This window comes from Semicossyphus pulcher, unplaced genomic scaffold (assembly GCF_022749685.1).
Source record: "Semicossyphus pulcher isolate SPU_LCO1_2020_fin unplaced genomic scaffold, fSemPul1.0.p SCAF_13, whole genome shotgun sequence".
In the NCBI taxonomy this organism is placed as follows: domain Eukaryota; kingdom Metazoa; phylum Chordata; class Actinopteri; order Labriformes; family Labridae; genus Semicossyphus; species Semicossyphus pulcher.
The window spans coordinates 20,856,602-20,869,878 of NW_027211637.1; the positions used below are offsets into that span (position 1 = coordinate 20,856,602).

Below are 13,277 nucleotides of genomic sequence, written 5' to 3' on the forward strand. Positions count from 1 at the left end.
AAATCTCTGTTAGAAACAAAAATGTCTGTGTCATCTGCAAAAAGCAACGGGACTGTAGTTTGAGATACTGCAGCGGTATCATTTATATAAATAAGAAATAATAAGCCACATAGCTTATCAGAGACCTTTCTGTGGCTTCACTGTAAGCCTTTGTTTGATATTGTTCCTCCACACAGCGCACAAAGCCCTCTATGAAACAATCGCTGTTTTGAATATCCCCATCCTTAATGTAATTGCCTTATATCAAAACCTCTTAAGGCCTCGCCACCGCCCACATCTCCCATAATGCAACACAGTAATCCATCAAACAAAAAACATCAGTGCATTGACTGCAAGCCTGCAGTTGAAACTGAGCTCCTAAGACGTATTACCGTTAGCCCCTTGTGGCACTTTTAGCGTCTGTCAGGGGGGGGCTGGCTGCCCTGTGCTGCCTCAGTGGCTCCTGCTATCACGCCCTGTAATACAACACCTACAAAAGACATCAATAGAAGCAGAACAGGGACAAAAAAAATAGAGTGCTGGGGAGAAATGTCACAATGGATGCTGCAATGTGTTGCAGAAATCAAGAGAAAATAGAGAAAGAAAAGAAAGGGGGGAGAAATGGAGAGATGAGTTCGGTGAACACGCCGCAGCTCCACAGAACGAGACACTTGATCTGCAGTACTTGGGCTAATAACTTGCCACTCTAAGCTCCAAGCCTTTCTCCCTTCCTATCTCTTTGGCAAAGCTCTTATCACTCTCCCATCAATAGAGGACCGGCACCAGAGTCAGAATGGACCACATGTAATAAGTTTTCCTGGAATATAACATAAAAAAAAAGAGATGACACTGTTTCAGACGCTCTTGTAAGGAAGTGGTCATCAGTGGGTGCACAAAGGCGCTAACAGAGGTGTGACAGCTTGGGCGTAAGCCAAAAGGAGATGGGGAATGGGGGAAGAAGAAGCAGAGGACAAAATGTTGAAAGAGGTCTTCACACACGCTGAACATACAGACATTAGGGCAGGTACACACCCAGAGGGCACACAAAGTTGAAATTTGTTCCTGTTAACTCCATTCAGACGTGCGTGTTTTGAAATGTAAGGTTTCACTTATATATATAAGTGTTTCTTTAACCCGAGTACTTGTGATTCTGTTTAAAGCTGTCCTTCATTTTCTCTCTTCCAGAAAGGAGAGACGGTGAAACGAATACGAGAAGAGGTACGGAGCTTTAAAACGTCCTCTTTTCATTAGCATGCATGATTTACTTCCTGCTCGAGTTATGCTATTTGCTGTTAATTTCTGTGTTTCTGAGTGACTAGCTGTGTGCGTGTTCCACGACATGTCTTTTTTTTTTCTGCCATCCACTCCGGTAATCTTGAGAGAAAATATAATTCCATATCAGTCTAATACTGATTAGGCCAGCAGTTGTATCTATTAATAATACAGATCAGTAGCCGTGAGTCTGAAAGGCACAGAACAGCTACGTTGTCTGCCTTTTGGGCAACAACAGCACCTTTTCAATTTAAATCCCCCCTCTTCATCATTCACCACCTCTTCTCTATCTGCTTTCTCACCCAATCCCTTTTCTCTTTCTTTTCTTCCCTAAAACAACTTCCTTTTATCTCTGTCTGCCCCTCAATTCCCTCTTTCGAAGTCTCAAGGGTGCAGCCAAACTAATACCGCTTGGTTAACTCTTTGTATTAAAACGTAATTAGGCTGACACTGTGGCGCTACATTTGATTCTTTCTCCGGCTGCGAGGCTTTTATGTTTCACTTTATGAGGCAGAAGGATAAACAGAGGACTACTGAGGTCACGGGACAATGCAGCCCTGCGGAGTGCTTCACCCATCCATCCATTCATCCTTTCATTCATCAAGCTAGCTAGCCAGCCAGTTATAGCCTTTGTTACTTCCTCACTGTATGGGCCTCATCCTGTCACTCACTCCCCGGGCCTTAAAGCCACAGCGCGACCATGACTCACTGGAGTGACTGGAGGAAATGTGGCAGAGGTCAGATCTCTGTCCTGTGTGTGCTCATGTGACTTTAACTCAGAGAAACACAAGGACACAAAGTGGAAGAGGAGGAGGGCAGGGGATTGATCGTCCGAGGGTAATACCGCGGGGAGAAACTCTATGAGGTTGTCGGACTGAGATACAGAAATGTGCTGTACAGCTTCTAGTCTCACCTCCTTTAGTCCTGACACTTGACTTTCCTATCTGTGGCTGTTCGGGGCCGTGTAGTAGGTCAGGACTTTTTATAGTTTATAACCTAACAACAACAAGATAAAGATTATAGTTTGACATTTGGGGGAAACTGCTTGTTTACTTTCTTGCTGAGAGTGAGATAAAAAGATTGATACCTCTCATGACTGTATGGTAAATATGATGGTATGGTACAGTCAGTAGCTAGTTAGCTTAGCTCAGCATAAACACTGGAAGCAGAGATAAACAGCTAGCTTCTGATGAACGCTGAAAGATCCGCCTGCCAGCTTCTCCAGGAAGTTGCTGCTCCAAGCCAAAAATCATTCATCCTCCCATAGTACAACAATTGTTGTAACATGTCACTTAGTGTATTAAAAAACACGCTATAGTCAGTTTATTATCAAGATTTAGAGGTGTTTGTACCGTAGGTGGGTTAGCATTGGAAAGTGCCAGGCTAGCTGTTTCCCTATTTATTTGCATTTGTGTAGTCCATTTTGTTGTTAATAAAGACAAAGGCATGAGATTAGGTTAGCTTAGCTTAGCATAAAAACTGGAAACAAAATAAAAAAACTGCTCTATGTTGTTTTCTTCCCTCATGAAAATGGGGGAGGTACAGCGTACAGCCTAGCCCGGCGGGGGTGAGTGCTAGCCCCAGACGCGGCACCTCAACCTGGCTCTGCCTTCCCCGTCTTCTTTCTATTACCCCTTTCCCACCTTAGCGTGTTGACACACGGTTTTTGGACCCGGGAAGACCTGCTTATTGATGATGATTGTCTGTATCCATTACTCATTGAAGTTGAAGTTGGCAATGCTGCTTGACTTGCGGTGGTAGGTTAGGTTGATTATAAGTATTGGGATAAGGGAACAAGGGGAGGGGTTTCTTCACTGAGCACTTATCCTTATCATTAAGGTTTCATTTAAATTCTCCACACAAAAACAAACTGTAAAACGAGTGCTGGCAGGTGGATTTCATTACTTTTACCAGACTAGCTGTTTCCCACATTTACAGTCACTATGCTAAGCTACGCTAAGTTAACCTTAAGCTGGCTGCAGTAGCTTTTTATTTGCCAAAGATACAAGAGAGTGGTATCAATCTCCTCATCTTACTCTTAACAAAAATTAATTCATTCCTTGTCAAATATGTCAAACTATTCTGTTAATGTCGACCATAGCTGACCTAATGACCTCTGTCCCTACAGAGCAGTGCTCGCGTCAACATCTCAGAGGGCTCCTGTCCAGAGAGAATCATCACCATCACCGGATCCACAGACTGCGTCTTCAGAGCTTTCACCATGATCACGTACAAACTGGAGGAGGTAACTGTTATTGCAATGCATGCCAGAGAATGTCATCATGCACAGGTGAAATCAAGTAAACGAAGATATGGGGATTTATGATTTGCACGGTTTTCTGCAGAAGAAATCAGTCAGGGTGCACTCAGAAAATGCACACAGCGAGCTTTGGGAATTGTCAAAGTCTTGTTTGAGCCTTAATAATTTGTTTGTGAAAAGTGCAAGACGCCATTCCACCAGGTTATTACAAGAAATCATTTCCTGAGCGTCGTCTCAACATCACCACTAATGGGCTTTTATGGCTATCGATTATACTCTAAACTGAAGTGATGGAAGGAAAAATTTTTAGCTGTGTTTCAGGGCACTTGATGTGCTTTCAGATAAGATTACAGTGCAGGGGAGAATTTGGGATAAGTGAATTGAGCTGCTGTTGTGAAACCATTTAGAAGTAAGTCTAAGTGGGGCGACGGTGTGATGTGTGCTGTACAGTAAATGAGTCATTTGTTGGGCCATTTCACGTAAACACATGTATAATTTGCCTGTCAGAAAGAGTGTAAATAACAAATTAGTACCTGCTAAAGAGACGGATTTGTGTATCATCCCATTGTTTGCTAATGAGCTATAGATGACAGGTTCCTCCCGCTATTAATCTCCATGGTGACTGTCCATCACGGCACTAATTAAAATGGCAAAGCGAGGAGCCGTCTTCGCTCTGATTTAGCATCACAGCAGAACCTGGCAATGAAACAGGTGTTCCCTGCTCAGGTCGACAGCCTTCGGTAAACACACGCTGGTTGGGAGCACAGTGCAGGATTCATTAAAGATCGCTCACACTCACCTCTTTTCAACCCTCCAACTCTTGAGTTTCCATGGCAACACGTTGGCTGACCCACTGCGTGCCACTTCTACCATAGTTGAGTTATTGTTTGCCTGACACCTTTAATTAAAAACAAAGGGAATAATCTGCTTTTTGGCCGCTGAGTATTAGACTTGGCGTTTGCTTCTGTCTCAATAGTTTAGGAACACAGAGGCTCGCTTAGTACTTTCAGTTGGCAGTTGATCACTTGTTCAAAGTGTGCGTGTGTTTCTCTTTGTGTTTTATGGATGAAGTGTTCCCAAAGTGCCACATGAGTGCAAGTTTATGCAAATTAAGTGATCTGGTAGTTAAGATATTGTAATAATACAATAGATACATTACATTATCATACATGTGTTTTGTTCTGAGATGTGGAGGCACAGCATGAAAGCAACATAATCTGTCTGCATTGGGGTTCTTACCCCAGCAGCAATGTAATATGCTTTAGGGATTTAAGCCCGGCATCTCTTTGTGTGAGCAGTGCTCACATAACCCGCTGTCTTATTTCCGCCATTTCGCTCTTTCTGCAAGGACGGCGCAGCAAAGTAAGGGAGCGTTCACGGTTCTTAAGATGTAGCTCATATTTTTAGATCAAATCCAGAAAATGACGCCCAGAGTCTTGTGATTGTACAGACGAGCTACTAATGAGACGAGACGTCAGAGAGCCTGATCCGCCTCACTAAATATAGACACGGAGCAGAGCAGCACAAGAGCCACATCAGAATATGCTTTTCAAATTTAAAGTTTACGGTTATTGGAATCATTATGCAGTTCCCTTCATAAGTTAAATCCCCCGAGGTTACACGTCCACACTGTCCCCTCTTAAGTCGAACTCTGAATTTTTTTTACTGCAAACACGAGCCGCTCAAAAACAAGCAGCGTGCTTTGCATTCTGTCACACATTTGTTGTGGGCTGAACTCTGATGGGGAGAGAGACAGCGCATCTTATTTACATTTCAAAGCTTCACAGAGACACACAGTTCATTAATTAAAAGCTCAATCTCCACCCACTGCGGAGAGACAGGATGTTTGCTACCTGCACTGCAAAAACACAAAACAGCGAGGCTCTTGATCCAAATAATTTCTGGATGGAGGTTTAAACTTGCAAATATATACAATACATATACAGCAGAGGAAATACTGTCTGCCTGCATTTTCTTAGGCTGTTGTTATTATAATAGGTGGTTAGCTATGTGTGTTGATATCAGAGGTGGAAGTAACCAATTACAAATAGTCACATTACTGTAATTCAGTAGCTTTTTGCACCTTCACTTAGTGAACAGTATTTTTCAAAGTCAGTAAGTTTACTTTTACTTAAGTATGTTTTAAATTAAGTGAAGTAATTCGCTACAAAACAGCGGTGCAGGAGTCCGAAGCGAAGAAGGAGAGCTGGGCTGCAACTACCCGGGCCCGACGCATAACGCGAGTGAACCATGAATGGGACAGAAGAGAGGAAACACCACCTTTGACACACACTGAAGGAAGATTTTTGTTTAACCAGAAACAGCCACTAGTTCACTTCAGTTCACTCTCTTCAAAGCCACCAGACTCCATTTACAAAACAGTCATTTTAGCTCGCAGAACACTGGACTTGTGGGTCTACCTCTGCCCCATTACAGGTCATAACACACGTTAGTCTGGAACCGAACTAACCCTTTAAAACACAACACAATAACACAAGCTAACTAACCGATCGAGGCAGCGTTAGACCATCAGCAACTTCCGTGTTCATCCACCAGCCTCTACATGGCAGCTACTTTGCACTGTGTTTCTATCTATGCATATCTACTGTTACATATTATTTAGTATCATATCATACTTTGGTACATATACTTCTGCATTTTTATTACCTCATCCATACCGTGCAGTTATGTCTGTGCAATTACTTCTCATGTGCAATTGTTATTTATTCTGCAATATGTCACTTTACTTATCATCAACCACATCACCATGATACACACCGTGTTTTGACTTTAAGCATCCACATTAAGTGAAAGGTGTACATAGTGTATATATTTATTATTAATATAATTATTGCATTTTATCGTCTTTTTGTCTTGCCTTTTTTTTTTATTATCCATCACTTGTTTTACCCTGTCCTTTACTTTGAGCTGTTGTAACAAGTGAATTCCCCCCAATGGGAGGTCAGTAAAGTCTAATCTTATCTTATCTTATCTTGACTTAAATGACTGTTTTTGTCAATGGAGTCTGGTGGCTATGAAGAGAGCTGCTGTTTCTGGTTAAACAAAGGATCTTACTCTTTAACAAAGGGTCCATCTGTTGTCATGTTGACAACAAACAAGTAAACATAGGGCACGGAGCACATTTGAAAATAATAAAGTTTCATTTTATTTCATTTGCATAGGATGAACGTGTAAGGTTACCTTGGATACATTTGTTTATTATGTAAATCAGTGGGGTGGGAAAGCAACAAAGTCACTTTTACTTTAAGTACTTTTTAAGTGAGCTACTTTTTACTTTTACTGCCGTCTTTTTTTACACAAGTACTTTTACTTTTACCTCTGGTTGATGTACATTTTAACTTTAACTTCACAGCATTTGGGGCTAAAGGAGTGAGCCACATCATTTAATTTTGTTAACCTTTTGTTTGAAGGATGTATATTGGACCTCCACAATAATGATCTATCAAAATTGAAGGCATTTATGATTTGATTTGAGTTTTTTTTCCTCACTGTGTGTCCAATATATCAGGCAGTTTAAAGAAAGTTTCCATTGGAGCTGGAGCCAACATACAGTTAGCTTAGCTTAGCTTAGCATAAAGACCCATAAAAAAGGTTTTGGGTTTTGTACAGATTTAAAAGCAGACATTTCATGTCTAACTTAGTGAGCTTCAGAGAAAGGCAGCGTTCGACGGAGCCAGGCTAGCAGTTACTTGTGTGTTTTCAGTCTTATACTGAGCTACCAGTAAGACAACCAGCTTTATCCATAAAGCTTCAATATTCTCAACACTAAGCAAGGACACCTAAGAGCGCTGTTCCTTTAGATTGAAACTCATCTCATCTCAAGATTTTTGAAGTACAAGAAAATGGACTGTAAGCAAATGAAATCATAAATACTTTGTGTATAGATGATTATATTGAGCTGACTCTTTTGACCCTAAAATGAATAAAAAGACATTTTCATTTGAATCCTCACATTCAGGTGTTTTCAAAAAGCTGCCTCCTGATAGAAACACGCAGGTTTCCAGTTTCAGAGGTTTGCTTGCAGTTTGAAGGACACGCTCACAATGTGTTCTGGCTCGGTGTTATGTAGCCGACTGAAAGGCACAAAGCTCGATTTGCTCAACACCGGTGCTGCAATTAGTGTTTTCCCTTGCATGGGGATATACAGCCGTTCATGTGAGGATTGTAAAGTCTTTTCAGAGCCCGTTCTGGACTGGTTTGCATACATTACCAGTCAGCCTCCTATGGATTGCAGCATACACTGAAAAATCTGCATACAGAAGTTAATTAGGTGCAAATGCTGGATTGCTCCTCGCTCACTCCTCCTCCCACCCAAAGCCCCACCTGCCACTTCCACTATGGATCCCGTCGGGTTTTTGCTGTTGTTCGATTCGTTTTGATGCAGTTTAAATTGAGCTTGGCTGCTCGTCAGTAGTGTGATGCCCGCTTCGGTCTCCACAGTGAGGTAGCTAATAAGCAATGATATGTTGATTTGGCTCAACATGATACGGCATAATTGGCAGGATTTCTGTTACACCCAATTTTTACTGTTTGATTTCCAATATTGAAAACATTCGGCCAAGTTACTAATGATTGAAGACTTGATAAAGCTGAAATTGAAAGTGTCTTTGGATTAATGTGAATCCCAAACTGACTAATAAAATGAGCCGGATTCAAACTCAGCTCCTCGACAGCCCTAATTGTTGGAGTTAATACCCTCCGGTGGCTTTTCTCTCCCTCCACATCCACCTTTACCTCTTCTGCTTGATCTCTTCCTCTGGGAATCTCTCGCCCCTCTTCCTGTTAACTCTCACCACATTTCTTCTTTGCTCATATCTCCCTCCAGGACCTGACCGCGCTGGTGGCCAACGGCACCATCAGCTCCAAGCCACCGGTCACCCTGCGGCTGGTGATCCCTGCCAGCCAGTGTGGCTCTCTCATCGGGAAGGGAGGGGCCAAGATAAAGGAGATCAGAGAGGTGAGCAGCCAAATCTACTCCTCCTCCATCACTGAAATATGAAGAGAACAAAGCTGCTCCTGCAGAGGAGGGAAAAAACTGCAGCTGGAAGGGAGAGATAGATAATTTCTCCCAATTCTGCTGCTCTTTTTTTGCCCTGTTAGAGTAAGTCCTCCTGCCTGCGCTGACACATTTTAGTTATGTATTAGTAAGAATTACTGCAATTACAGATCAAGTATATTAAAAGAGCAACGCTAAGGTGATGATCGTTTCAACTACAGCAACACTAAAGATGCACTGACAGTATGAAATAAAGAGTCTAGAGCAGTGCTAGCAACATAGGATGCTAACATACTCACAGTCTCAGCACTAACAGGTTTAACAGATTCCCATATCAGATAAACTGGTTAGCATTCTAATATTTGCAAACGAGCAATTCTCCCTGTACATCTGAGGCTGAGGGTAACGTCGTTAGTTTAACAGCTACTTGGTCATAAACAAAAGTATTGGCCAAATTAAACTTTATCATGTTAAACTTTCCCATAGTTCTTCAGGTATTTACTCAAAAGCACACTTATGGTAGATGAAAATGATATTAATAATTATGATAAGCTTTATTTATGTAGCGAAACAAAAGCACTTTTACATTGCGGTTCCGCCACAGCGCTGTTATGAAGCTCCGCCGTTATACTTCCTTTGCTCTTTTACGTTCAATCTCAGATCCAATTAGGTATAGTCTGAAGACAATATAGCCTCTGTCGAACATGCTGGGTGTGTAGCCAGCGGTTAGCGATAAACGACTTCCAGTCAAAACATCAATTTTTCTTGTGATTTACTTTAATTTACGTGTCTTAAATTTGTCAAAATTTCAACATCATGATGCAGATTTGTAAAAAGTCAAAATGAAGCTTTGTCAGGTCTGTCCTCAAGAGGAGAAGAAAACTACTTTTAAAATGCTCGTCGGATCGATCACTTCTGATGCCTTCGAGGAAGTCGGGAAATCCAAACGCTGAATGGCTTTCATGACACCGCGTCAAGGGAATTCATCTCAAGTTGAATTTTTGATCTAGAACAGGTTGTTAGCTGTTAGCATGCAGATGTCTGTTTATAGAGATTAATAAGAAATCATTGTCAGATGATGCTGAAGGGAGCCGGGATGTCATTACGACACATGACGTTCCGCCTGCTTTTGCTCTCCACACGACTGTTTTTCCTGCATACAACGCAGCTTGCTGATCCGTGATTGGTCAGTATTACTCAGACCAGATCACTTGGCATCCCTACGATCCACAATCCTGCCTATAGATTCGACATTTTTATGTAGAATTTATAAATAGAAATTATTTTACATTGGACCTGCCAACGCCGCTGTAAAGCCGCCCCAGTGTGTGTTTTTACAAAGCATTCCGGCGTTGTGGAAGACAAGAATGCGCGAGATGTAAACAAACAGCGCATGCTTCAAATACACACACGGTGCTGTTCCACCCTGCCGGCTCCGCTGTTTACACAGACGTCGTTTTGCCTCTGTTACGCCTCTGTTACTACCTCCGATGCCGGCTCAGAGGAGGAACGACTTCCCCACACCATTTCACCTCCGTGCGTCTTCACATAGAAGGCGAGACCTAACAGAGGCGTAATAATCGCACCTTGAACTGGCAGTTTAAAGGGGGGAAAGTTGCGATTTGCTAAGGAAAACCAAAAGGCAGTTTTACATTCAGCAAAACAGATACAAGGAGGTAAGTTGTTTCAGAGTTTGCAGGCTCTGGTTGCAAAAGCCTTACAGCACTTAGTCACGAGTCGGGTTTTGAACGACCAGAACGCCCATCTAAGAAGGCACATGTAATATATTCATCACAGCGTAATAGATTTTCTGTATAATCAGGGCCCCGGTCATGTAAAGCCTGAAGTTCAACATTAAAAAGTCAGGATCACCAAAATGAATAGGGCTCATCCTCTGGGTACCATGAATGTATCTTAATATTTTATATGAATCCGTCCAACAGATAAGACACTTCAGTTGGTCCAAAGTGTTTTATCTGACACCAGACCGCAATCTGATTGAGACTATAAAGGCAGGAAATGAGTGAGATAATGCAGCCTGAATGGATCCCGTAACACAACAGAATAGTGTGACTCAGCACCGTCAACTTTAAAAGGAAAAACCACCTGACTACATTCAGCTCCAGTTGAAACATTAGGATTAAAGTGATCAGATCTGCTGCCAGAGACATCTGACACTATAACTTTAGCTCTGTACCCATCTACAAATAGAGTCATTTTCTGTGGTTAGAAGGATTTCTTGTCCCGCTCATAACCCAAATTTGTTTCGGATACAGATTTGCTTTGTTTGTTTGGTTGCCACAGGACACGAGCTCACATATAGAAGCATTATGTGATGTGTGTGGTTCAACAATGGCCTCCAGAAACACTGCAGCCTGATAGAGACATCGACAAAATAGATAAATCACAAAAAGCACTCCTTCATGCCTGCAGCTGTGCTTTTTTTTAGGAATGAATCAGCGGAAATTGAGAGAATTACATCAACTGACCATGGATGACTGTTATTTTTTTGTAACCTAACAGGACTTGACGTTAAAAAAAACACAGCGCTGTTGGTTTCTGTCAGTATTTGTTTGATGAAATAAGGTCAACAAAAGCCAGCAGGGGAAACACAGAGAAGAGCCATGGCCGTGTAATCACGACTGGTCTTATCCATAGAATCAAACTTAATCTCTTTTTTTAAACCCCTATCATTTGCAGAGCACCGGAGCTCAGATTCAGGTGGCAGGGGATTTGCTGCCCAACTCTACTGAGCGAGGGGTGACGATATCTGGGAATCAGGACTCTGTAATCCAGTGTGTCAAGCTCATCTGCACGGTAATCCTGGAGGTAGGAAGTGTCCCATTCCTCTTTTTATACACCGAGCTGACATTTTGTCAGAGCTCTGCTGCTGCCGCGTCGTGATGGCAATAATTGCTGTTGATGTGTGTGTTTTCATTTCACCTGCATGCAGCCATTGTCTTTTCCACTGCAGAAGAAGTTTCAGTAGGCTGTGCTAGCCTTCTTTGTTATGTAACGCTACCTATGGAGGAAGTCAACTTGATATAGAGTGCTGCGGAACAGGGAGGCTGTAGCGCGATCTTCATCTGACAGAAAGAAAGCACACACTTCCTTTATAGTTTGGACTTCCTGGGCTTTAATCTGCCGGGTTAAGACATCAGACGGAGCCACAAAGGTGCAGCTCAGGTCAGACTTCAGTATTGTTGGAGGGGACACTATGCTGCTAACAGAAAACAAACTGGCCCGCAGCGAAATCTGTCCACCTTTGGACAACAGCTCTCTTGAGAAAATCGAGGAGGAGATGAGAGAAAAACAACCCCGAGCACAGTTTCTCCCTGTGTGTTCATGGAAGTGCACAAGTCCTTTTTGTTTTAGCAACGCAGCTGGACCTGACTGACTAATTGCTAGTTTGATCCAGTTTTCCAGGGCTTTCTTCAAAGGCTTCCAAGTTTCATTAGGATTCTGTACCAGCGGCCTCGCGCTTTTGGCTCCAAGATTTAAATTATGCAAAGTTATACAAAGAATTTGCTGTGACTGCTGCGGCAGAAAAGATGCTCTACATTTTAAACCCCAAAACAGTATCACCAACATTGCAGTCACTTGATAAGATATACAGTGTCATGTACGCTGCATAATCCTCCTTTTTTTATTGGTGTTTGAAGAATTTTATCGTCAAATTTCTCCTTGTCAGTGGATGCTTGATTTATCCAGCGGGCGAAACCACTGCAGAGCCTGCAGCTGCGACGCAAGCTGAAGCTCCGAGCTGTTACCCACAAAGAGCTCTCACTCCAACACTTCAATTATTTAATGAATGAGGAATATTATCAAAGAAAAACAAGGAGGGGAATAATGTCTGTGTCATTAGCAGTTTCATTTGTCATTAATTGTTATTGTATCTTAATGTTCCGGAGAGTTCAACACCATTTGCACTTAGCCGCCTCACTCTTGAGCTGCTGAGGACCTCTCAGAGTAGATGTTGGAGGTTTATTCGCGTTTGAAGTTTTATTAAAACCTCTGACCCCTCGTGTTGTGTTTGACTCCGTAGTCTCCCCCGAAGGGTGCCACCATCCCTTATCGGCCGAGCCCCTCACCAGCTGCAGTCCTCATCGCAGGGAACCAGGTAAGAGAGATTTTATCTCACAAGTCAGGTGGCTTTGTATGATACACAAGCACAGTGTTTCTCAAACTGTTTGAAGTCATAAGGGCTTTAGATGGTTACAGTTCGACAGGCAGGAGTTAAATAATCCTGTTTCCTATGGGGACGTTCAAAGTTCTTTCAAAGTACCAGTTAGAAAAGTAAGGATCTTGCTCTCTGGTTCACTTCAGATTTTGTGGGAGAATTGTGTGTGTTTGTTTTTTTATGTTAATTTTTTGGGGGGGCTTTTGCCTTTATTACACAGTCGTTAGCGTCCTTAGTGACATGCAGCAAAGCGCTGCGGAGGCCGCTGCGTCAAGGACTGAGCCTCTGTTCACGGGCCGCACGCCTCAACCGCTCAGCTTAAAGCTCCTGTGAGGAGTTTGTCACTGGTTATGAAACAGACTGAAATGAATTCTGATGACTCTATATGACCTACAAAAGCAAACCAGACCATCAGCGACAAGATTGATTATTTCTATATAGTTATTTTCAATGCCTGAATCTGCTGGCGGGGGGTAGGTGTCAGACGAAGCGATTATCTGCACGCTGCCTTTGTTTATATTTTCCAGGGCAGACATTTAAAGTGAGTGATACATATGACTGTTAAAGAA

General features: G+C 42.4%; 1 protein-coding gene across 2 annotated transcripts in view; it reads left to right on the top strand.

Annotated features, from left to right (window-relative positions):
• Positions 1-13,277, top strand: part of LOC138589624 (poly(rC)-binding protein 4-like) — a 46,806-nt gene that overhangs the window by 17,156 nt on the left and 16,373 nt on the right. For both annotated transcript variants that reach the window (XM_069660008.1, XM_069660009.1), the window contains exons 5-9: positions 1,165-1,197; positions 3,380-3,496; positions 8,358-8,489; positions 11,229-11,357; positions 12,574-12,648. In XM_069660008.1, coding sequence (XP_069516109.1) covers positions 1,165-1,197; positions 3,380-3,496; positions 8,358-8,489; positions 11,229-11,357; positions 12,574-12,648 — 486 coding nt within the window. The remainder of the gene's footprint in view (positions 1-1,164; positions 1,198-3,379; positions 3,497-8,357; positions 8,490-11,228; positions 11,358-12,573; positions 12,649-13,277) is intronic.